The sequence below is a fragment of the Melopsittacus undulatus genome, chromosome 7 (genome assembly GCF_012275295.1).
Source record: "Melopsittacus undulatus isolate bMelUnd1 chromosome 7, bMelUnd1.mat.Z, whole genome shotgun sequence".
Lineage (NCBI taxonomy): Eukaryota > Metazoa > Chordata > Aves > Psittaciformes > Psittaculidae > Melopsittacus > Melopsittacus undulatus.
In genome coordinates this window covers 42215569-42242843 of record NC_047533.1, presented here as the reverse complement: position 1 = coordinate 42242843, position 27275 = coordinate 42215569, and the positions used below count along the sequence as shown (strand labels likewise).

Here is a 27275-nt window from a genome sequence, read left to right as displayed (position 1 = left end):
GAAATAATCAAGGAATACTAACATGCCACTGGAACAGCCATACAGCGGTTTATTAACTAGGTGTATGAAAAATCCCTGATAACAGCTTATTTATGCTGGTTTGGAACAAAAACTTTGTAATGTTTCTTCTCACCTTTAAGGTTAGTCCTTGAACCATGAGGCCTGTGGAAGACTATATTTGTCAGTGTATTTCTCCCTTACTGCTGTTCTGTACTGTTTTTCTCCAGTGTCTACCTGAATACTAAAATCAGCAAGTAAGGCAAGAGGGCAGCTCAAGACAACAAGAAACATCACATTATTGGTACATACAGCACAGTTTCAATAAACAGCATTTTTTCCAGTTCATAGAATCATAGAATGGTTAGAGTTGGAAAGGATGTTAAGACCATCTAGTTCCAACCCCACTGTCATGGGCAGGGATACGTCACACTACACCACATCACCAAAGACTCCGTCCAACCTGGCCATGAACACTGCCAGGGATGTGGCAATGGGCAACCCATTCCAGTGCCTCACCACCCTCACAGTAAAGAATTTCTTCATTATATCTAAGCTGAACTCCCCCTGTTTAACTTTAAACCTATTTCCTCTTGTGCTGTCACTACAGCCTCTGATGAAAAGTCCCTCTCTGGCATCCTAGTAGGCCCCCTTTAGGTGCTGGAAGGCTGCTATGAGGCCTTCGCAGAGCCTTCGCCAGTCTGAACAGCCCCAAATTTCTCAGTCTGCCTAACTTTTTCTGTTTAAAAGGCTTGTTTATTTCAAACTTTTAACCCAGTTTTTCCTCCAGTATTGGACTCCTTCTTACATCTTTCATGCTTACGATATGCCACTTATACTTCAAGCGACCAGCTTCAATGTACATATCTTCATTAGACTCAGTAGGAAGGTTTCAACTGGGAGCTCACTGAAATGACAGTATCAGAGAAACCTCAATTCCAAGTAGAAAGGAGTAACAGTAACCCTTAGCACTAGGCTTTTTTGTATACAAAATTTGAAACATATTTTCCAATTTCTGTTAAAAAATACTTAATTTAAAAATATAATAAAGATTATAGAACACATTAGCATTTTTACATGTAGTGTAAATCACTTCTCCTGATGCATCTCATACATATACAGATTTCATATAATTAGCATTATGGAAAAATCTTTTACCAGCTTTTTTTTTTTCTTACAACGTTTATTACAAAAGCATGTTTTCCCAACCACCACAGCTAAAATGCCTGCTTTAAAACTTCATCATACAGTAAAAAAGATGGATATATTCCCAGTGTGGCCATTTACCATCTGCTTAAGCAAATACACTTAAAGATGCTTCTACAGTTGTGATAAAATGACAGCAAACCTAAGAGTGCTCAGAGCTCATATTCGAAAATTATAATTGTACAGCTATAGTTTGCACCATTAGGGACCAATAAAGGCCTTTATGTTCCATGTGAATGGCAAGGACCATTATCAAAGAGACGCTGGAATCGGAAAATAACAAAGAAATGATCCATTCAGCAGTTGTCTTAAATATAGGAGCACTACTGAAACAACATCTTGACCATAATAAGTATTTAACACCATAGTGATATTTTTCTCACTTCAAGATTGTTTCACTGATATACAAGACTTGTAATTTCACTAGATTCTAGGAGTGCTTTTTTTTCTCATTTTCCAGGTGGGATTAATCATAAGCACAAGTAAATTCCATGTTAACAACAGCTCAGTTAAGATCCTTCGAGTATTCTGTTATTCTTCTAATTGTCAAATGATGACTGGGAAATCCTAAATTCATATCTTTGGCCTTGCACTGTGAAATATCCTGACAAAAAGGCTTAGTAAGAAATGAAAAGCTGCAATTTTATTAGTCAGTAGCACTTTTCTATTCTGTACTAGTTACATTATTAAATAGATATGAAATCTGTATTAAAGCACTGCTAATACCAGAGCGTCAATACACTGCAGGTTTACTGGGAGTTTTAGTAATAACACTTTTAAGAATACAGCTAAGAGCTCTACTGCTTTAAGGCCAACATCAGCAGTTTTCTGTGGCAAAAACACTACATCTAGAGATTCAGCTGTCTTGGTCTCTAAATGGTGGAAAGAAAAAGAATTTAAAAAAAAGGAAAAAAATAATTCCACCATCTGTTCCACCCCTGAGAGAGGCAAACATCCCTGGCAGCATACAGCTCAGCATTTAATCGCACCCAAAGCCAATACAAGCAAAATATAAAACATCACTTGTAGCAAGTGGAAATTTTTGTATAATTTTACTTTAGCTTATTTCTTTGGGCTACAGTTTAACCTACTTTTCTGTAATCTGTTTTCCTTTATTTCTGCTGTTTGCTTTCAACAATTTTAAATTAAATCCATATTATCATTCCAGATAAAGAGAAAACTAAAGGTTCTAATTAGATTTCATTGTCCAATTTATCAAATTTCGTTTATTCCTTGCTTGAGTAACAGGAAAAATACATCTGTCAAGGCCCAATGACAGCAGAAAAATCTTCCAATCTCAACTTTTTTTAAGCAGTCTGGTTTCTCCATGAAAACAAATAAATTTATATTATTTAAAGTTTTTAATTTTCAGTATCAGTACCAAAGCTCTGTAATTTTAATGACAGCAGAAGGGAGAAGTTCAGACTCAAAGAGAGAACTAAATTAGACTGTGGCAAAAATTATCTATTTTGAATTTGTGAAATTATCTTTTAAAATCAACTGCAGCTGGAGGATTCTTTGGGCCATCCCATATAAATTTCAATATGAGCCAAGTCTAGCTTATCTCAGGACAAAGTCTTTCCCTTAATTTAATAATACACTCTATTTTAATTGTACTTTTTGTTAAAAGGAGTATGGCATAAACAATTCCATATCAAATAAAGAAAATGCTGTCATTGGATCACTCCACTTACTATAGATCCTTGCCAAGCTTCAAATTATTGTCTTTTGCTTGCACTGTTTTCTGTCTAGTGATGGCTACCACATTTTTTAAAAAACTAACGTAATACATCTAATACATTAAAACTTCCAAGTCCTGGAAATAAATAGAATATATACAGTACAATGTTTATCTAAATCATGTTACTTCACTTATTTACCTGTTTGATGCAATTAACAGAGTATACCACCCAAGTCTTCTTCTGTTAGAAACTGCTTGTAGCTAAATATTTTCTGATCACTTCTCACTCTTGCCCATACCACAACTTTGAAAATTAATGACAATGTGATAGTTGTCATCACAAGCATGGATGGAGGTGTAAGTCACCTCTATTCCTCAATGTGTTCTAGTCACAAGATGTGACAAAAGAAAGGGGAAAATTTGAAGTTATCTAGGTAGTGATCTACTAAAAATTTTATTTTGGAAGTGTCCAGCTCTTGAATAGCATCACTTATATTCTCCATTTTCTAGCAGATTACAAGCAATATGAAAAAAAACCCTACAATATTTACAGGAATTGATAGAATTCTGTCTAAACTAGGTACTGCCAACTATGTAAATTAAGTTATTTGAAACATATTCAATTTCTCAAGTTCCACTGAAGCACTACACATTAAAAGCAAGCAAATTACCTTAAAAAGGTAACACTACTTTCCCAAGTTTGTTTTCTTTTTACTGTGAACACAGAAATATTTCTACTACTCTGTTAAGGGATTGAGAGGCAAACTGCAAAAGGCAGCTTTTACCCACTGTAGATTTACTTTCCCCATCAATTATTAGCTACTGGAGTCTAAAATGGAAATTTAGGATCATTTTTACATGGTTGTATTTCTCCAGTGTTTGTAAAAGAAACCAGTGCTTTTTTCAGTTGGTATACCATATACTAGCCAACCTGAATTCCAGTTATGCCAATGCCTTGTATATGTATCCAATTGCTAATGATTTTTAAAGGCCAACTATGTGTTCCATCAAATTTCCCACAAGACTTAATAAATCTGACATTATTTCAATGAAAAAAAATTTAAAAGTTTGCATTAGACAAACCAATGTGCATTAGCTTAATGCTTAGTTATTATTCTAAACAAACATCTGCCTAAAAACAACTTCCTGTTTACTACAAACATGACAAAACAGTTTAAATTTATTGTGTAACAATTTTCACTATCCCATACTACCCTATTTGATATTTTAAAATAACTGGATTTGATAAGAATAACTAATTATAATTGGCAGCAATAAGTTTTAATACCGTATATACAGTCATTGTGTGGCTACATCATGGACTACTGTGACCTGCTTTTCCAGTTTTGATCACATTTAGTACCCTCAATATCAGACAGTACCAATATTTATTTTAGAGTGCCACAAAAAGGTGTGTAGTAGTTTTCTGTCTTTTCCAAAAGACCTTTTTAAGGGCCATATGAGCATAGAAGTTGAGGATACAGAGATTATTTGAACCATACTTGCACAATCCTTGTATTCCTAGCGTCCTGTCAATACTTTCATTTACAACACGAATTAGCAAGAGGAGAGCAAAGAAAATTTATCCTGTGATTTGCTGTGTCATAGTTGCAAGAGCAGGCCGAAGTTACCAGATTAAAAAGAAGGAACTAGTAGAACTTTAATGCTACTTCTCCACTGATCACACCTTTGTCAGAATTCCATTTCTGTTTCTTTTCCTCTCTTCTCTCCAATTCTCCCACAGTGGTACTGGAAACTACCAGTTGGCTTGTAGCACTGCATGCTACTTTCTGCCCCTTCAAAATTACGCCAAAGACATAAGTAAGAATATTTTTTTTGAGACACTGCTCTACAGAATCACAGAACAGCTAAGGTTGAAAGGGACCTTCAGAGGTCAACTGGTACAATCACTCTGCTCAAGGGCCACTTTAGAGCTCACTGCCCAGGACCATGTCCAGTCAGTTTTGAATATGTCGAAGAAGGAAGACTCCACAATCTCTCTGGGTAACCTCTGCTTGGTAACCTCCACAGCTAAGAAACAAAGGGAAACAAAGGGAAAACAGAAAGAGAGAGAAGACAGAAAGACAGAAAGACAGAAAGACAGAAAGACAGAAAGACAGAAAGACAGAAAGACAGAAAGACAGAAAGAAAGAAAGAAAGAAAGAAAGAAAGAAAGAAAGAAAGAAAGAAAGAAAGAAAGAAAGAAAGAAAGAAAGAAAGAAAGAAAGAAAGAAAGAAAGAAAGAGAGAAAAGACTCCAGTGGTTTCTTATTGCATTCAGAACCTCTTATGTTTCTCTTTTTGTCTTTTGCCTCTGGTCCGAGCACTGAGCACTGCTGAAAGGAGCCTGGCTGCATCCTCTTTGCACCTTCCCTTCAGGTATATATATACATTGATGAGATCCCCCAAGCCTTCACTTTTCCAGGCTGAACAATCCTTGCCCTTCATAGAAGGGGTGCTCCAGTCCTTTTGTGGTCCCTCAGTGGACTCTCTCAGTATGTCTATGTCTTCTACTGTACTAGGGAGCCCAGAACTGATCACAATATTGCAGGTATGACCTCATCAGTAATGATCACTTCCCTCAATCTGCTGGCAGTGCATTGTCTACTGCAGCCCAGGGTACTATTAGCCCTCTTTATCACAAGGGCACTTTGTTGGCTCATCCATTTAACTTCTCATTATAGCAGTACCATGCCACAGCGTCCCTCTGCCTTCATGGTCCCTTGTGTAGAAGAAATTATAAAACAGATAGCTGCACATTATCTGCTTCTATAAATAAACACTTAGAAATAACTACTGTTGTACTATTCAATCAAATGCAAATTGAACTGAAAACTTGAACTTTATGGGGTAATTGTTATGGTAAAAGAAAGAGAACGAGGCACTTCATTCAATGTACAAAAAACACCATGTCTAAGAATAGCTTAAATTAGAGCAAGAATGAGCAACATATGCAAACCTCATGAAAGAGGTCTCAAGGTTCTTTCTTTTTCTAGTATATATTATTCAGGTATATCGATTTGGAAGAACTATTGTACTCTACTTGGCAAACAGGTAGGAGTCATAAGCATTTATGAAACTGCTCACTCAAACAGAGGATCTCCATTTTAAGCCACCAGAAAAAAAGGGTATCACTAAAACTATTTCTTTTTTCTACCTTTCAGCACGCTTTCCAATTTACTTGGAGAAGGGGGAGAGGGGGATAGAACAGCAAACAACAACACAAAACACCTCAACAAAACACAAAGCACTAAATGTAGCTTCATTCAAATTCCTGAAGCTCATACAGTCTCTAAGTAGACTATACTATCATAAACAGGAAATGAGTTGCCTTGTACACTAAGAAAACAGACAACCTGGGTAATCACACCTGCATTTAAAATGTTGATTGTCTGATTCAGTGACTTGATAAGATTTTAGAATGCAGCTTTCAGTAAAAATGCAGCTCCTGTGAGCAGATTCAACATCATTACTGGAAGCAGAAAAAAAAAAAAAATCAGTTCTTCTATCAGTGAAAACCCATGATGTCCATAGTCCCATTTCTTTGTGAGGTAATAAACAGCAGTGACACCCCTAGAAGCAATTTTAAACTTCATTAAGTTTTGTACAGCGATTAACTGGCGAACACCAATTCCTCATCACTATATGAATGCAGAACACATAATAGGTTAGAGCTTATTAACACATTTATTCCAGTGTTGAAGGAATTAATATACAAAGACTGGGACTGCTCCAGCTACTAAAAATGAGATGTATTTGCAGTATGTCTTTAGACAGTCAAGAAAACCCCCTATAATGTGTTTGAGGCTTGTCACTGTCCCATCCTACATTTTAGAAGTATGGATTTAATTCAAAGGGGGAGGAAGAGAGAAGAGTTCTTGGCTTTAGTTCCAAAGCAGTACATCACCAACAGCAACGAATGCAGGGTATGTTGGATGTTTAGTTTTTTAAATCAAATGTGATATGCATATTATGATAGGTATCTTGCACTCAACTTTACTCTTGAAGACTCGGTAGCTGATATTAAATACATAGGCCTTGCACCTGTTAGTTTGCATTATTTAAGACAGTTGTGGGCAATTTTGTGACAAATCTTCCACAGATGTTTGAGGAAAAATGACAGTCTTCCAAATCTTATGAGCAATGCAACTTAAAAAAAATGAATCAGGTGGGGACAGCAGATGAGAGGAAGAGTGCTAAAATTTAGCTCATGGTTTTAAAGGGCAATAAAAAGAACCAGTTTTCCATTGGTTAGAGCATCTCTTTCCAACAAAGCACTGAAAGAACCAGAATATAAGCCTGCCTTAACACTCTTGTCAATGTGTAATTACTAACAGGTAAAAACATATACAATCCCTGCATTAACTCATACTTGAGAATTTTAAATTGTGTTGCACTAAAGTGAACATATACAGATTGTGGGCTGAATTCCTAGTATTAGTGAAATAATTCCTATGCTCTATCAAACATGTTTTAAGATCAAGCAGAATCTTTCTTAATCCTATTCTTGTGATAGAGTTCTGAAAGAATTTTCATATTTCTTTTAATAATCCAGTTTACGTTAAATATACATCTGGCGTGACAGTTGAAGCTTGAGAGTTTATTAGCAGCAACCTTAAGGGTGCATGCTATCTGCAAGAATCCAAGTTTTCACACAGTATAATAATGATCGTTTTAAGGACTTAAATAAAGAAGCCAGAGAAAAAAACAAAGACATCTTCAGGAAAAAAATGATTTTGCAGTGAAAATACTGCACCTGAACATAATTAACATATCCTAAATTTATTTTGAAAGACTGTCTAATGATCAACATTAAATTATGAGTGTACAAGATTTAAGACCAGATTAAATATATCCTCAAGTGAAATTGATAACAGAGACTTATACGCTTACTTCTGAAGTATCTGAACAGCAAATGAGATTAAATAAATGTCAATGTTTCTAAATTAATGTTTCAATATTTTAGGAATCAGTCTATGACCACACTCACCTAGGGCACAAATCACAAAACCAAAATAAGCAAAAGAAACCCCCCCAAAAAAATTTCAACATAATTCTGTTGCAGTCACTGGAGAGGCTAAACAGGTGTTCTAGATCTTTTCTGTGACATAGGATTTAGTTCATTTCAACTCGCTTCAGGCTTCTTTCAAAAGAAAAAGCCTACAGCCTTTCCCTCCAAGGATTTGCAAAGTCTGCTTGTGAAACCCTGTGTTGCTTTTACTCATGAGAACTGGTGTGTACAAAACAGACACCAAAACTTATTTGCTAATTTTCCATTTTTACTGGAATAGAAAGCTGTCTACCCATACACACCCTCAGCATGCCCTGATGATTCTGTAAGTCTCCTTCATATCCCTTCTAAGCCAGTTAGTACGTATCACTCTTGCTGCTGTCTTCTGAATGCTTTCAAGTTTTCCCATACCCCTTTTGAATGGTGCATTGTCAGCTCTTATCCTCATTACCCTAAAAAACTTTGTATCAGCAGCAAACTTTCCTACCTATGTTTCTGTTTTCTCTTTTGGGAACAGGCTGAAAAGCAAGTATTATAGCAGTCTTCAGAAATCTAGAGATTTTAGCAATAGTAGTAAGAAATCTGATGCTCACAGACGGTTTAACAAATTAAAAGCTTCACCAAATGAAAAGTGAGACAAAAATAGAGAATTAAAATAATCTTAATATCATACAGATATTATGGAAATTACTTATAAGTAAAAAAGCTTATATCTGAAGTAACCTTTATTCCAGAAACAGTCTATAAAACTCATAGTACATAGAAATATGTGTTGCATTCCTGAGGATTTCTAGTAAATTGTGGTTCGTAATAATGATTTGGTATACCACTGTGTAGAATTAGATTTAATGTAAAATGTACAAGAAGCTCAGGGTGAAAAAAATTGTAAGATTAATTTTCTCATGGGGAAGTTTTAGTCTCTTATTTAGATTTACTGGCCTGGATTTAAGAAAATGATGTAACTGAAGTTAACACATACAAGAAAATATATCTGAAGCTTATTTGACATTCAGTATGAGGCATTCACCCTCAAGTACACTGTCCCACAGAACTGAATTTTTTACAAGACAAAGAATAATAATGCCTCCAGACCTTTAAACTCATCACAAACCCATTAATTTCATAGTGCCACTTCACAGAATGAAGATAGTGCTGCAGGTAAAGCAATTCTAGTCCATTTGAATTGCCACCCTCTGGGGCTTGTTAAAGCTATGACTAGTGGGAACTAAAAAGGGGTTATACAAAAGTACCAAGCACAGCATTAGCCACATGGTTGGATTTCTTGTCTCGTATTAAACAATAAGCTTCTCTGAAATGCAAGAGTGTATGGCTTGAGAACAGCCACAACACTGGAAGCAGAAAGCATGCAGAAGCAACCTAGCCAGAGAATTATGTAGTCAGCAAGCCAGCAAAAGTGGTGCCAAAAGAAGATGGCATTAACATATTACACTTCCCAGCTCAGACCATCAATCTAATGAATAATCTAAGCTTTGAACTTTGATTTCTGTCAGCAGTATTTTCTTCAGTTCGTAATTTACATTTCCTCTTCTTCCTACCACTGAACTCATCATCCTGGCACTTATTTATCCCTTTTTTTTTCCCCTTTTTTTGCCTCTTTGAAATACTTGCTCTTTACCTCCAACTCTATCATTTTCTTTCCTTTGCTTTCTCTTTTCTTGAAACCAGGACATCTTCTTCTGTATTCTGTTCAGGAATTAAAAATAAAGCCACAAGCTGCTATCAGCAAGCCAGCTGTTCACTTCCCCATTCTTTCCTTCTTCTAGCAGGTGAAAAAAATAATTTGAGATCATTCTTACACAGAAAGTTCCTCAGATGACAAAGTATTTCCTAAAGAGGCCTTTTACATTCTTAGAATAAATATTTCAAAACATTTTTAGACTGTTAAGGCCTGAGAGCACCTCTGAGAGGGATTGTGGAACTTAAATTCTCCAACATCAAGTCACAGGACACTGGACTTCACAGGTGGAAAACAGAGGACTGGTATAGGAAACACTTTCAATATAATCCTCTTTTCTATGGATCTAGAAGTAATTAACTTCCCTGCACAGTACATTTTGCCTCTATGCCAGAAGAAATTGAGACAGGTTATTGAGTAACTCAAAGAGTCACAGCCAACATCTAACCAAGCCATTACGAAACATCATTCAGTGTCCAATGCAAGACATCATGAAATACCAATAAGCGAATGACAGAAAAAATGCACCAAGAGTGAAGAAAAAGTAACTCCTAATTTAGGATGGCCATTATCCTGATCCATGTCTAAAATGTACAGTTTGCATAATAGCCCAGTCATCAGGAAAAGAAAGGGATTACTTTAAACTTTTCACTTAATTTACTGTTTTACGCCTGTGTTCTGCACATAATTGGGAAAAAACATTTAAGTCAGTGTGAGGCAATAAAGGCAGCTAGTGACAAAGTAAAAGGAAGGAGTACAGTGAATCTGGGTGTACCCATGTCAGTCACAGAACAATTTGTGTATTAACTGTTCCAAGTTTACCTGCACCACCTTTCAGCCTACAATGGGACAAGAACCTGAAGTTTCAGCTTAGAAAAACAGCCTATCAGGAAAGTACAGCTCTGACATAGGGAGCTTTCAGTACCTCAAAACACATTTATCAAATGTTTCAGACCTTACTCTTTGTGTATATGCTGTTTCACATTGAACTTGGGCAACACACACTTTTCCCAGTGACGTTAATAGAGTTTTCACATATAAACCAAAGATCTCTTCCCTTTAGCAAGTCGATCCTTTAATTCCACTCATCAAGTGTTTAAAAGGGCAATTTTCAAATCACTAAGTAGACCTCATGATGTTTCAGATAAACTATAAATTATTCCGTTATAAGATGTATTATTTAAATAATTACAGCTACGTAGCTGCTATTGTAATTTTAATTAGGTATATGGAGCATCTGCTTATAAAATTTTATTCTCCAAACACAGAATACTGAAGTGTTTTCTGGTAATCTTACTTCTTTCAATAAGGTGTATTTCTTTGCACTCAATACCACCATAATGTCTAAAACCTAAAATTTATGCATGAATAAATATTCTTCCACCTTCCCTCAGAAGAAAAAGGAAAAAGATCACCCTGTATGAGGATTTGAAACTCAAAAGACCCAAAGCATGATCTTGGTAAATATAAAGCAACAGATAAAACAAAAAATAACAAAAAAAACCCTCAAAAAACTAAACCAACCAAACAAAAACCCCACCAGATTAGCAATACACCAGAAATCAGCATTTAATTGCAATCATTGTATAGTCACTGTGACTACCATATCATGTAACAGAATCTCGTAGGCACAACAAACCTCTTTTCCCTCCTTCCCCACCCCATATTCAGACTAGCCTTTAATAAAGAATTCTGTGAAAGACTAAAAAAAAAGCTCTTAATATTTGTTTTCTGAACGCAAGATCTTTATTTGATCTTTCTGGTCTCAGAAGCAGCTCATTGACATGAAATCAATCACCTGTGCTGAAGGACGCCAGCTAAACTAACAAGGAGGACATGTGGCAATGCCTTCCTGACACCCCTGAGAGTGATCAGGTTGTAGCTAAAATACTGTCTCACTTTCCATTTCAGTAAATAGATCTCATTACATTTTCCTCCCTCAGAAAAAACAAACTAACAAAAAAAAAACACTACAGTTTTTCACAAACATGCTCAAGGCTTATTTGTATTGTATATAGCACACTGAAGAAAAGAAATCAGCTCCCTGAATCTAAGCATTTTAGTGTTTGTTACTGTCATTTGCTCTGTGAGTACTGTGTCATCAAAAAAAAAGATTTTTTTTAAAAGACTGTGATTGTTAAGACACAAGAGAGTTCTTGAACAAGCCCCATATATTATACTCTTAAAATCAAACTTTAATTTTCCACTACCTCAGAACACTACCTAAACTTTCACTATTACTTACAAGTGCATTCCCCTTTACAAGATTTTCATCCCCTCTCTTTAATCCATGAATCCCTGTCCCTTAATATGTTTCAAAGTTGCTGAGCTTAACATGTCAATTGAAGTAGGCAAAGGAGGAAAGACACTTCACCTTGGCAGTCACCCCATTTACTCAGCAAGAAAAAATTACCTAAAGTCCAGTTGTGCATACATTATATTTTTTTTCTTGAGTTCTTGACTAAAGTTGGCTTTTTTTTGGTGGGTTCCCTGTGCCTCCACCAACCCCTCGCATTCCATTGTTGTATACAAATCCCTTCATAATAATAAAGATACTTGAATTTGTGCATGACCTGAGTTATTTGGATTTGATTAAAAGACCACCAACTTTTCATTTAAAGGACAATTCCTCAACCATAAACGTAGTGAAAAATTCAACTTTGATTTTTTTTAATTAGTTCCACTTGAACAACCTTATACAAGAATACAATTTTGAAAATTCAGATTAAAATTTAAGTGGCATATTGTAATTTAAATCAGTATTCCCTACAAAAGTGAATTCATTTAAGGGAAATATCTCACTACACTTCTCTCTGTGGTGGTAGTAGCTATTAGTTGCTATGACTGAAAATGCAACTATATCTACAACATAATGTTAACAAAAATAGAACAGCTTAAAAAGAATATGAATTAATTCAACCCCTAGGTAGGCTCATCAAAAATGCCCTTATTTAAAAATATTTCCTCACCACCACCACCCCCAAAGCCATCTGCCACTTGTAACCAGTACAAACATGCTGTAAATCTGTCCAAGTATTCAAACATGTTTAAACAGGGTGTGTATTGGCAAAGTTCCAGAAACCTGCAAGGTGGACGTAAAAAAAGAGCAAGCGGCAATTGTTGACATCTTTAGTCAATAACATGCTTAACAGAAGGTGTATCTCCCAACATTCAGGTTAGCATCTCTCAGCTTCAGAAGATTAAAAAGTAGCTAAACTTACATGCTTCAGTAAACACCCAAGTAAACTCTTCACTGTCCAAATTCAAAGCAAGGAAGACCCATTTAGCCATGAACAAACTGCTGGTATATCAGTTTCAATGCCAAACACAAGCGTAGGTCCTGCAGCCTTACAAAACCCCTCTCAAATCTGAATCTGTTTATCATGTAACAGAGATTAATATCCTTCGGGCTTTGGGACTGTAAGTACAGTCAGATGAATGAGGTCAACAGAGCCACATTTTTAAGACAAGCTACTGTGGATTAATTTCCAAGAGACAACTGGATTGTTCAGGTTTAAAAGAGGTGATTTCCCAAAGCACTGAGTACAAATAAAAAGGGGGGGAGGGGGGGGGGAAAAACAAAAATCCATAAGATATCTCTGGAGAAAGATACTTATTGTGTTTACCGAGTCATTTATTCACTGTACACTCAGTGCAGCCTCTACAGAGCTTTAACTGAGCTGCTTGAAAACACATGCTGATAGCAATATTCCAGGTATTGTTCAGCTGTGCTTACCTTTGAAGAAGCAATCTTCATTGTGTACAATGGTGACCTTTTGCTTTTTCAGACAAGCAGCCCTGTGCACTTCGCAATGGTTTTCATAGAATTCTCCGTCAGAACCGCACACAGGCTTGTAATGCGGTTTGCAGTGCTCCATGCACACACACTCAGCTTGGCCTGTCTCCCCATTCACAACGCAGTGCCTACCCAAGCCGCAGTATTTGTTCTCACATGATCCAAAATGGCTATCTTGACCCGTAAGACCTAAAAAAAAAAACACCAAAAGAACAAACAAAAAAATTTGATATATTAGATACATTCTGTTTAACTGCATGCAAGATATAAATAGTATTGGATAATGTAAATGAAGTGAGAATATATCCTGTTACATCCTTGACTAATGCTTAACATAGGTCAGTTTGAAAAGAAACTGATTTAATCTCATTAACATGACTGGGGACACTAGTGATCATTTTCATGTCCTAAATTAACTGTAATTAAGAGCAACATCTAGTAAGAAGATTTACTTTTCATTAAGAAAAAAACATAGTAAATCACGTCTTTTTAAATGCATGTTGCAGCTTGTCACTTTAGGATTGCTATGCCACTGCATGTAATAGAATAGTGCATCCTCTAGAATTTAGATCACAGAGTATCTTCAGTTGGAAGGGACCCCTAAGGATGACTGAGTTCAATTCGTCTCCCCACAGGACTACCCAAAACTAATCCATGTAACTAAGAGTGCCCTCCAGACACTGCTTGGTTTCTGACAGGCACTCACACACTTAGACTGATACATAAGACTGACGAGAGCTGGGACAAGGCTCTTAACCAACATGGAGAAGGGAGAAGTGGGGAAAACAAACAAACAAACAAAAACAAACAAACAAAAAAAAAAAACAACACCCAAACCTCTGTGGGTGACAAGACAATGACATTTCAGGGAACAGAGCATGGTGGAAGAGCAGGACTGCCATATCAAGTGAATGCTGGCTAGGAGTCAAACAAGACTCTTGTGTTTCAATAAGACTAGTGAGATTTGGATAACAAGCAGAGGTTTAAGAGAACTACAGTAGAGGTAAAGGAGCTTCTGCTGGCTACAAATCCCAGTTCTTTCTGCTCCTAGAACATGGAAACAGATCATCTACATTAGGCTACAAAAGCTGTTTATCCACTTTCTATCCTCTCTCTGCTGCTGCCACCTTAAGTGGCATAAGTGCTGAGGTCAGTAGCAGATCTTTAGATGAAAGGGGAAGTTAAGCGAACAGCAGTATTTCCATGGTATAGCCTCAGTTTACATCTTGGCTGACACTGAACTAACTATACAGTAAATTCTTGTTGACAGGAAGGGTATGACAAGTGAAAAAAAAAGAAAAATAACCAAAAAACACACCAAAATATCAAACACCACACCATCATAAAAACCACAATAGAATCTCAATTGCAATTAACAAAACTTCAATAATATAAGTGTTCCAATACCATAACTGTGTCTAAAATAAGTATAAAATAGTACAATGCCTTCAAATATGGGAATTGACAGTGCCCTTCATAGTTACTTCACTTTATTCTCTTGCTGTACACTTCTAACTTCCAGAACAAAGAACTTGATCCCCAAATACTATGTACACCTAGTATTCTAATTCCTTGCAATACTTTTCCTCACAGCCTAGCTGAATGACACTTGTCTACCATGTAAAAAATAGCATGAACAAATGGTAATGTGTAATTTGGTAGTACTGCATTCATTTCTTGAAGAGCTAATATGTCAGTACCATAGCTTGACACATATTGCTTCTAACCACTGAGAATTTGTTTTTGGCTTCAATGGCAGAAGTAAATTCTTCTCACTTTTTCTCAAGCCTACAGGTCTGCTAGACCTTAGACAACAATGCTTTCATTCTCTGCTTTCTCATACAGCATAAATTTTCTATAGACAAACACACTGCAGAAAGCACAAGACCATGACATTTGTCTTTAATATGACAAATGCTTTCAGTACATTATTTATAACAATTTGAGAACAAAGTTGAAAGGACTACAGATTCACCTCAGATGTTGTATACCTGATGTAACTACACTACCATGATTTTTATACACATGAAAGAGTACAGATCAGGCTGATAGTAGGGTTTAACTGCTCATGCACTAAACTGACTTGAAATGTTTGTTTTTTAAAATACCACTCCTTGTGCCAATATATCACCATGATATACAAGCAACAGACATTAACTGACAGAAATGAATGTAAATCCAATTTCCTTCTACTACCACTAACCTCAAATTAGGTCTCGCAATGTCCAAGAGTACCTTATAGCACAGGTCATTACACAATTTCAGGACTTCTCTGAAATTATACAACTTTTGCAGTTTGAGGCCAAAGCCCATAGATCATCATTATTTCTACTTTCTGAATTGGAAGATAAAGATCTCAATCTGACAGCTGCTCTGAATTATTGAGAGGTGTGTGGCGACTAAAACAATGCATTGTGCTGTATATCGCTGTGAAAGTAGAAACCAATTTAAGACTTCACTTGGGATTTCCATATTAGTACTATAATTGAATCTGACGCCTGAATACAAAACAGCTACTTTCAGATGAGGAATAATGATGAGAATGATTTGCATGATATATATTGACATTTAAAATATCAATACATCAACATATACCAATCATATACATCGATTGACAAGCAAGATTTTTGCCATAATGAAAAACTATATTACTTTGTTATGAAGTGGTTTATAAATGTCTCCATTTTAAACCATTAACTATTCAAAAACAATGCATATATTTGCATATATCACTGCACATGTAATTCCTTCAACTGAAGTCTAGAGTAAAATTTGAACTGGCTTCATTAGAGAGAAGATTCTTTCTTCATACTCAGTCTTTGCCTAAGTTCAGTTATTTTTAATGCCTTCAGTATGCTCAACAAGCACTGTTTTGTGCCATTTTTAATTTAGGAACTTGCAGTACTTCTAATGTATTTGATGAAAAATAGCAGCTAGGCAGTAATTCAAGTATTTCTTAATCATATTTATTTAAAAAGTTTAAATGTTTTTTCTTAAAAAGCTCACAAAACTAGTGGATATCAGATTACTCAGAAAAAAATAAAAAAACTGTGCCATTTCAAATGAGGTGACAAAATGTTCACAAACATAAAACTTTGATATCAATTTGAACTAAAAGAGCACCCAATTCTGAATATGTAAGCAAACCAATAAATATTAAATAGCTACGCTGAGATAAAAATAAACACATTTAGACATAAGGAAAACTTTTTTTTTAAAAATAAACTAGTGACACAAATCTAGAGATTTTAAGATTATCAACAGAAAACGAGGTTATATGTAATAGCATGGATTGATTTTCATTAGTTAAGTCAAAACCTAACTTTACTGTAGAGGATCAAACCAAATTAGCAAAAGTTACAGGGCACAAGCAGTCACCTTGGATTGTTTTTTTTTCCCATGAGTAAGTGATACAGCACTGCAATTGCATAATAAAGAAACAACTGCAAAGAGCTATTTTAAGTATTACTGAGGGACGTTTTCCCCCAGATACTTACATTTCCTCTTTACATTTCTCAGGAATTATTAATGAAACATTGGAACAACAAGACTTCTAATTTACAGAGGGAAACAGAGAAGATATCAGATGTTTAGAGTAGCCTTACTAAGGGGCACTGACTTATTCGCTATGGATAAAAAGCACTAGCATTCTGTTGTCGGAGTTGAAAAAAATGCAGGACATTTGACCCAAGTACAATGATACAACATCAGTAATCTTTCTAGTTAGGTACAAAGCTACAGGAATCTTGTCATTAGCAAACAAACCATCTTTTAAACCCATTTGGCCTGTGACTTGCAACGCATTCATGAAATTAAATAACACCAAGTTTTTCTGAAGGCAGTTCTTCTACCTAAGTATTCAGTTTAGAAAATAAACTAGTCAAAAGGCACTTAGGTTCCTAAACGTGGACATAATTCAGTAATTTAGTAGATAAGCAGCCAGCATATCCAATATTAAGAGACTGAGAACAAGTAAATCAAGACAATAAATAATCTACACATTAATGTTAATTTTTTCCAGTAATTCAATTGGTATTGCTTATGTGATGGTAAGACTGCATTCGCCAAGTGCCATAACACAGTACGAAACTGTGTATCCATATTATCTATCAACTCTAGATTTTCAGCCATAAAGGTGTAATACATATGCATTCTGAGAGGATCTATAGCACTATAAAAAAAAAAACAAAACAAAATATACTTTGTTCAGTTTAAAAGTAAGCCTGGAAACATTTAAATTATCATAGCTATAAGTTAAAAAAAAAAAAAAAAGAAAAAGCCCAAAAGCCTACACTTGAAGAAAAAGCATTAAAAATGTATTATGCCTAAAACAGACAAAGCAGTCACACAGGACTTTTTTCAGTCTTTTGAAACTTAAACTCTAAACAGACATAAAATGAGAGTACAAACAAAAAGAAAAGGCTTTAATTTTAAAAACTGGAGAAAGCAAATTTCATTTTTTTTTTCTTTTAAGATAAATTTTAATAAATACATTTTCAAACTGTCAGTTAGGACTCCTCATACACATCTCTCAGCTGAAGGCCCGTTCAACAGCATGGAGTCGAGCAAGTTTTAGGTCACAATTGCATCATTTACACTTGGAATTTAAGTGCATGTTTTAACATGCAAAAGGCTCACAGAAATACACACTTATTCCTTTGCCTAATCTGTTTAGAGAAACATTATATATGGAAACAGGAAATTCATGAGAGTATGAATCACCACATTGGCCAGCTGGCCCTTTGTGTTACCTAAAACAAAGTAGCAAATGTTTTTTAGACAACACATCTAGATCTTTTGTAGAAGTAATTGATGCTGACTTCTGAGGTCAACAGTCCCATCCTCCCTCACCCCCGTTTTTATTTAAATGGTTTTGTAAATGACAATTCCAATTACACAGCTGTATTTTTGTTCAATATACTGTCTATGAAAGGCCCAACTAAGACTGTAATCTGTAATCCTAATGTTAAGTGTTCAGTGTAGCCTTAAATTTCACATGAAGCAGAAATACCTCACGAAGAGCAGTGGAGAGAACAGGAGAAAAAAATAAATAATAATAATAATAATAGGAAAAGAAGATTGATCACCACTTACCATTAACACTGATAGGGCATTAACACTGAGCATGTGAGCATGACCTCAGCACATAAATATTAGAGATCTAGATTTTTTCTTCTTTTTTTAAGCTGTAGTATTTTAACAGCAGTTCTTTGACAAATTTTGATATTGCTAGCAAGAACAGCTTGTAATTACCCTGACTGAACATGACATTATATCTGTGTTAGCCATTACCCAGAACTCTTAGTATATGAGCTGCTTCAGTAATTTCAGATTTTATATTCTGGTGAGGAATATTTTGGTGAGGGGATGAAGCTTAAAGAATGAATTATTTGAAAGTAAATAAACATTATTTATAAATTTCTCGATAAAGTACAAAAATAAAGTTCCCTAAGTGATTAACAACACGTACCTCAACAAGCTAAAGAGGTTCTGGATTTTGAACTCTCCTTACCAATATATTCTCTAAATATGGTATTACAGTGGCTTACCATAACACATGCCTTGGTTTTAAACTACAAGACACATCTTTGTTGTGTGAGCCTATATCAGAACAGATAATAGAGTTTTAACAACTGACTACTACATTATCTGTATTCCAAACTCTAACCAAGCTTTAAAACACTACTAGACATTTCTATTTCATACATTTTGCTGAAGAAACATGTCTGGAACATGGTCACCTAGGGCAGGGTGATGCTGAAGAGGAATCTCACTCATGATCATGTTCATGGATTTACAGGAAAAGTAATTTTAATGCATGTCTTCTATAAATTACATAAAAACACTTAAGTATTTCTTGCTAACTCTTAAAGTGACAAAAACATAAATGCATGCTCCATGCTTATTCACTTTCCTTTTTCTGTGACTGACTTACCCTTAATGATTATGTTTAAAATTTACTATTTTAAATAGTCTTTCATATCACTAAGTACAATATGAAGCTCATAAAACTAGAAGGAAATGTACTCCCCCCCCGCCGGAGCTCCAGATCACCTTTGAAACCTTAACTTTCACAGACTCAGTCTCAAAAAATAATCCAATCTTACCTCCTTTTGAAAGCAAGATTAACTCTGAAGTCTCCTTTGTCCTTCCACTTGTTTGTCTAATTAAATTTTATACACAAGAAAGAAGCAAAATCTGTCACAACAGGTATGAAGAAAAAACACAATGGAAGACAAAAATCTTAAAATTACAGCCCTTCACAAGAATATATAGCAGCAATTCAAATACGGTCATAGCGTTTGAATACAATGATTATGAGTAAATAGAGAAATGCCACCTGAAATAGATCCCCATTCATAAAGGTGGAAGAGTACTGACAAAAGGCTGATCATGTGAAGAATTTTTCAGTAGTACACAGAATTATAGACGAGTAAGTCTGAGGGACTCTGCTGCCTTGGAGTTTTAAATCACAAAATAAGTTACAATTATGGAGTTCAACATAATTATTGCACAGCGAGAAAGCAACGTAAGAGTTACTTAAATCAATATTTTCTAATGATTTTGACGTGTAAAATAGTTGTACAGTAAGACCTCTTAAAAATTAAAAAAAAAAAAAAAAGGACAAAAATAAGCTTTTGTTAACATACTGTTCTTCCTCCCAGGAGGCTTTCAAGAGCATAAGTGCAAACTTGCTCTGAAGAAGATAAAGATAAAACAAGAGTGAGTTGCTCCCACTTCCACACCAGAAAAAGCTCCTCTTAGCAGCTCTGTCAGGCAATTCCTTCTCATGTACTCTGCTATAACTCTGCTAGCCCTAGCTGTCATTGAAAGAAGCAATTTGGATCTCAAAGTTTCTTAGAGTCAGAGCCAAAACAGAAGGTTGTATCAGCAGCTCCAGTAGTTCAAAGATGGGAGAATGAATTAAAAACAGAAACTAGAGCAAGCATCACACAGGTGCAGGGACAGGATAAGCACCTACAACCTACTGCCCTCAGCCACAGTCACTTCCATCTTCCACCTTGCAGCCCTGTTTCCACCTTAAGAGCGATATTACACATGGTTGGCTGGCCATTGGTTTTGTCTCCCATGGTTTTCTTTCAGCATCAGCCAAGTAACCTGGAGTACAACAATTCACTTTGGCGTGTGCATACAATCAGTTTTTGGCTGGATCTTGTACTGTCCTGTCCTTCCTTACCCAACTCCCTTATGCTTACACACAAAAAAAAGACCCCTGCCTTTATAGGAAGACTTCAAGTACTGCAAAAATTTGCACCTTCTTAGAATTTGAGTAAAATGTGGTATGCTCAACATTTATCAGCAAGGACTAACAGAAACAGACACAGACGTTACAATTGCTCATTTTGGTTGAATTTACCTTAAAATTCAGGCTAAATGGACTTAACAGAATGCTTGTATATTCAAATAAAGTGACTTTCTTGTGGTCTTGTAAAGATAAATTAGGGAGAAAAGACGAGAAAGTGACACACTCCTAAAGGGGTAACTATGCAAAATCACAGCAAACAAAAGGAAAAGTAACCTCCTGTAACACCAAGGAGATTTCGAAGCACTGCACATCCAGCTATTAACCTAAATGCTGAAACCTCCCAAAACAGCATTATCTGTTGGTCACGAATGCCTTAGCAACTTGGCCCATGTGAATCCTTTTACCAGCACTTTGCAGATATCTTGAGCAAACTTCACAAAATTTAGCTCCCTCAGAGAAAAGATCAAATCACACCTCCTCTGCTTGAATCTAATCAAAGACAGGGATCAGAAACACCACATGAGTAAAGGCAAAGAAACGAGAACACAACCAGCACCATATAAACACATCTACTCCTTACCAGGCAGACACCTTGTATCACGGCCCAGGAGCTGCCGCTTACCCCTTCCCACAGACAGTGCACAGCGGGCTTCTCCCCTTCCCTGTACCGCCAGCCACCCCTGGCAGCAGCAGCTGGAGACTCAGCAGCTGCCCAGCTCGCTCTTCCCACCATTAACGAGACCTTCTGTGGACCCCGTCTCTATAAACTTCCTCGCTCACCCACAGAGCTCTTGAACCCTTGCTTTGGCTTCAGAACATGATAAATGGCCACAACAGCTCCACAGCAGTCTTTCCTCCAGAGCAGTGCTCTGTTCAGATTCCTGCCTGAACCAAAATTGATTTCACCACCGAAGTGCTGCTGGGCAATGCTCTGGCCCAGGCAGCAAGGCCTTGCATGCAATCCCAGAGGCCCAGGGTCTGCCAGTTCCTACAGGAGACATTACTGTCCTGGCCAGGGATGTTCACACGCTCCTGGGAACCAAGAAAGCACGCCAAAGTCTCCTGCACTGCTAGGAGGTGATCTTTGATCATCCTCCTCATAGCTGACCTGTAGCCATTAGATATGGGTTCAGGGCATGCTACTCGCCTTATATAGCAGAATACAAAATATATACAAGTCTCAAACAAGAAGCTAAACATATCTGGAATAAAATCACTGCTGGCTTTACGTGTAAATATAGATTGACATCCTTGAGCAGTTTCAAGCCAGCAACTCATTACTTTCAATTAAGTACTTTGCTGTACCTAGCACTTACTGAGTTTTTCTCACATGCTATCTTCGTGTTCTGAAAATGTTTATTATTCGTTTAACACCAAACCAGTGGCAAACAAAGTGGGAAATGACACATTTGCCTTATAACAGATATATGGACCTTTATTCAGATGGTTGACTGCTTTTCAATTGCAGCACAGCAGGCAACCCTGTATTCTGCCAAATGTGTTATCCAATGTCACCAAGAGCAGGAAACGTGCATCACAGTGACAGCACTTCTGAAAAGGTCATAGTTTGAACAAACTTTCACACATTTGTTAATGCTTATTTGAAATATAATTTGCTGAAAATCACAAAGGGCGAGCTTAGTTCTCAGACACACAAAACAGCCTCAGTACTGCTCACATGTCATTTAAAACCCAGGCTAATGAGGTTTAGCCACAGTGATCAAAATAAGCAAAACTCTGTTAAATTATTGACAGAAATTTCCCTTTTACTTAGTTAAAAAATAGGTTGTTATGATTTGGTCTCAATAAGCAGACGTATGTGGGTTTCTCTTGGGTTAGATATGCTCCAATATGAAACAACATTATAAACAGAAAATTTAACTCATCTCCTTGTCAAGTAGCCAGCATGAAAAATTTCATTCAATTACCCATGATACAAACTAGCATACCACAATCCAGACTATACAGTTCCCGTGTTAGACACTGAATCAATGCCGTTTTGCTGGGTTCTTTTACTTCAAAGTCCTCCCTGCAGAGAAGAGCTGTGATGGCTTTCTGCTACTTTCCCCAGGGATCTCTACTAGTAAAGTAACATAGACTGAGGCAGCATTTATACCATGTGGTTGAAGCGCAGCATCATTACTGCTTGAGGAAAGCTAAAAAAGAAACAACGAGCATCTTCAGTTTTATTACTTAGAAAGATTTGCTCTAGAAAATTTGACATTGTCTTTCTGGTTTTGTTTTTTTTGAGTTGTTACTGGGCAACTGTGGTGGTCAACCCTGGATAGCACGTAAGTGCCCAATCATTGCCTGCTCAACTCCCTCCCCCCCCCCCCCCCCCCCCCCCCCCCAAAGAATTCAGAAGGACTTCAGGAAGGGATTCATTCATTGACTTCCATCAGCAGGCAGATACCTAGCTGCCTCGGGGAAATGACCACATGTTACAGGGCCATGCCTTAACCACTAGTGTCCCACCATTCTACTCCTTTCCCACAGCAGTTACTGCTGAGCAGAACATCCTATGGGGAGGGATATCCTTTTGGTTAGTTCAGGTCAGCTGTGTCCCCTTCCAACTTCCTGCTTTGAGGGGAACACAGTGGGAAAAGGCCTTGATACTGTGCAAGTGCTGTTCAGCAATAGCTAACCCAGCATTGGCTTGGTCACTAATCCACAACATGGCAGTATGTGAACTGCTATGAAAAAAAATAATCCCAGACAGATCCAGTACAGGAACACAGTGTGACAGCATTGTTGGCATTAGTAAATCCAGGAAGGTGAGCAGGGATAGGGGGCAGAGGAAGTTAATCTAAACTGTTCATCAGTGGACTCCTTTAGAAAAAAATTACGTAGAAGATTATTATAACTATTTTTACATACAGATTTTCTAGTTCAGATTCTTTGACAATAAACAGTAAGAAACTAATACTTTTGATGTCCTGTATATTCCAGCTTTGTGGAAGATAAACATGTGCATTGTAACAATGTAAGGGTTATTAAGGCAGGCTATGACTTTTACACACCCATCAGAAAGAAAATAGCAAAACACTGCATACTTGTATACAAGAGTATAATTCTCATAGACACTTAACTCAGCTAACAAACTTTGACACCAATGTCCCATACGTGGATTTCTGAAAGAAAAACAAAACCAGAAAAAAGCAAACCCCCCCCCCAAAAAAACCCACCAAAACCAAATAACCCTACAACCAAACCCTACAAAATATAAATGCCATGCCAAAAGACATGCAATATCTGAAAATAAAGTTTTAGAGACAGTAAAAAGGAGTCCTAAAAAGAACATCTTTACAAAGAATAGACATATACATAGTGAAGAAATGCTGGTTGCCTCCAGACCTTGTTACAAGAAAGTAATCATCTCAAATAGGCTTGAACGTTAATGACTTAATTCTGTCATTTTAAGGTAAAGGCAAGCAGTTAAAGTGCTTAAGTTAAAGGCTGTCAAGGCAAGCAGAGCAAAATGCACTGTGTACACACCTCTTTTTTGCAGAGCACGATTGATCCTATCTGCTCCATATAGTTAGCTAAGTTGTGGGTTTTTTTCTGAAGAAGTTCACCCAAAATATCTACAATCAAAAAAAAAAAATAACCCAAACCCAAAAACCGAAAACAAACCTAAAAAATAATCTGTATTAAAATGAAAAACTGAAAGGGCAAAATGTTTTTCCAGATTTTGTTAGGAGAGAACTTTGCTCTATGACAAGAAAAAAATAGATGAGCAAGTGACATATCAAAAATCTTCCAATCTTGACATAGAATATGAGAATATAACTTTTTAGAAGATTATAAAAGCAATACTCCACATAAACAGTCTTGTTAAAATTTTTTCTACATCTATGCATGTTTTTATACGTATTAAAAATTACCTAGTAAACCAGAAAAGTCTATTCAAATAAATATAAAAGTAATTTCTTTCACAGAATATGATGCACTAGTGAGATGACTCAAGCTACATGACTGCCAAAAAGGTTTTCTAGCTTTGTGCTTAAACTAAATATAAAATATAAGCATTAACAACAACAACAAATAAAGAACAGTTGTGCTGCTAAATCATAGTAAGGCAGTTTTAATTTCATAAGTCTGGTATTCTTCATAGAAATAGTTCACTGTAGAATTGGTTTGGTTTTGTTTGTTTGGGGTTTTTTTTTCTAACAAATATGTAAAAGCAGACTAAAGCAAAAATACAAACAGTCCTATCTCTTACATCATGGAAAATCAATCTTGTAAGAAAACACATACATATCTTTATGAATAAGAGCATTTAGCTTTTAACAGAAAGAAAAATTCCAGTCAGATATCCAACTGTCATGCTTTTTGTATTACTTGATATAAATTCTGTCTAATGACAAATTGCCCTTATTATAAGCATGGGAAAAAATGCTATTTTTTTTATAATATTAAAAATTGATAAAACCCACTAGTACTACTACATGTGGATTAATGTAGGGCTGTAGTAACAGATAATCTTTAAGCCTCTCAGAAATATAAGATACAGAATTAATTGTAGAAAAGCATGAAGATCATTTTCAACTTTTATTCAAGAGAGCACTGTCTATAAGAACATCTGTATTGATTCATAACTGTCACACCTCCGGTTCAGCTGTTGCATTTCTTCCCATTGGAAAATGGCAAAGTTAAACTACAAACTGTGGTCAGCACAGCTACCAAGTCACTGTAAACTGTTTCAGTGTTTTAGCTACTGAAGAACAGAAACTTTTCAAATGAATGAAAACTAAAACCGTGCTCTAATAATTGTTATATGTATAATTACCAAAAGGAAGGCTGATTTACATACAAATTAATAAAGATAAGTAGTTTGCTATACATAATGCTTTCTTAAGTGATTTCAAGTAATTTATGAAATAGAGGCACAGATGTTTTATAACTAGAGAAATAAGCACTGATGTAGGAAAAAGAATTTTCAGCTACTCAACTTTTTTCTATTATATGGACTTGAAAGGTATTGCAGGTCAACAAACCCTGTTTATGCTTGGCAACTCTAAATTACTAATTGCAACGAAAATAAACGTTTAATCAGAAATCCTTTTGAAACTGCAATGCCTTTTTAACTAAATTATCACAGTAGTTTTTATCATAAACAGTTTAGTTAAATGACTGAAACCATAATGCAGAATATTTTTTTCTCTGTGCTTAAGGGCTGCCAGCTGATTTTTCAATTTATAACAGTTTGAAAAATGGCAAAGAAATCAAGATCTGTGTGACAGACTAATTAGTTTAAAGTTACTGGAATGATGCAAGTAACTTGCTTAATTTTCCATAAACCAGTTGCATCTTTAGACTATACATTTGTCCTTACAGGCATAACTGAATTATAACTATATTGTTGTCTCTCTATTACTGCATTGTAATTAACATTCATATAATGCTTACATACATTTTAAGTCATGGCAGAACTTATTTTACTGTCTTAATTTTATCTTGTGGTCAGATGAAGTAGCGTATTACTACAGTCTAGGAAAAAAAAACAACCAACCAAATAAAAAAAGTAGGAATAGGAATGGGTATGCACTTTTTTTTAATGCAGTTTAAGACATAAATTGCTACAGCTCTTTCTGAAGAATTTGGACATCAGTATACTTTCAGTCATGCTGGTTAGCACAATCTTGCTGTTAATTGGTGCTCTTAAATGTATCCATTATTTTATACAGCATTTAATCTGCATCATTTTTTGAATGTCCAACCAAAGCTAACTGGCAGCTTTATAGTATTTCTACACACGTGTTCATAAAGGAATTTCACAGAATTCTGTTACTGCTACAATTTTTAGAAAACAGCAAAATTATAGATAATGTATTTGTGTGTAAAGCTCTGTACAGCTGACATACACATTTCTTGAAAAACAGTTGGAAAACCCATCACCTAGAAAGAATGCTTTTTATTGCCTTTATAGTTATTCTTAATTTTCTACCTGAATTTAATAGCGAGTGTAAAAAAAATCCATAAATATATATGGCCTATTTTTTTTAACATAACCTTACTGGAGTGTTTTTGTCCTAGTATGTACACTATGAAAATGTGCAATTATGTAACTCAACATACTTCTTCCTCCCTCTTCCTTACCCCCACAAGAATTACATGCTTTTCCATCCCGTATTTCCCTTCCGGAAGGAAATTTTTTGAGTGTACAGTAGTTTTGGTAGTAATATTTCACCAACAGGAATACCACAGTCATATTCCACCAACAGGAACACCACAGATTAACTCAGCAAGAAAAAAAATCTGTGGATTCTACAGCACAGTCAAATCAAACTGATTTTTTCAGAGATGGATGGAGGTGCACACTCATACTCTCCTGTAACCTGTTACCTGCATGCTATGGTGAAACATGCTCCAGACTTTCAAGGCAGTGATGGCAGCTGAAACAGATAAGAATGTGCTTGCCTTATGCCTTGAACTCGCTTATATTTGATCAGTTGAAATTAAATGACACAAGTTTCTATCTGCAGTCCTTGCAGAACTCTTTTAATATTGCTGATGTAAAATATGACAGGTACAGTCTGTCAGACATATTTAGATAGCCTAATATGTTACCTATTCTGAAAATGTGTAAAAATTGCTGAACGTGTGTGTATAGTATAAAGAA

At 35.9% G+C, this 27275-nt stretch overlaps 1 protein-coding gene across 1 annotated transcript in view; it reads right to left on the bottom strand.

Moving 5' to 3' along the window:
* FSTL5 (follistatin like 5) overlaps window positions 1–27275 on the bottom strand; it is a 304494-nt gene that overhangs the window by 198982 nt on the left and 78237 nt on the right. Inside the window, exon 4 of the mRNA XM_031048784.2 lies at window positions 13327–13575. Coding sequence (XP_030904644.1) covers window positions 13327–13575 — 249 coding nt within the window. The remainder of the gene's footprint in view (window positions 1–13326; window positions 13576–27275) is intronic.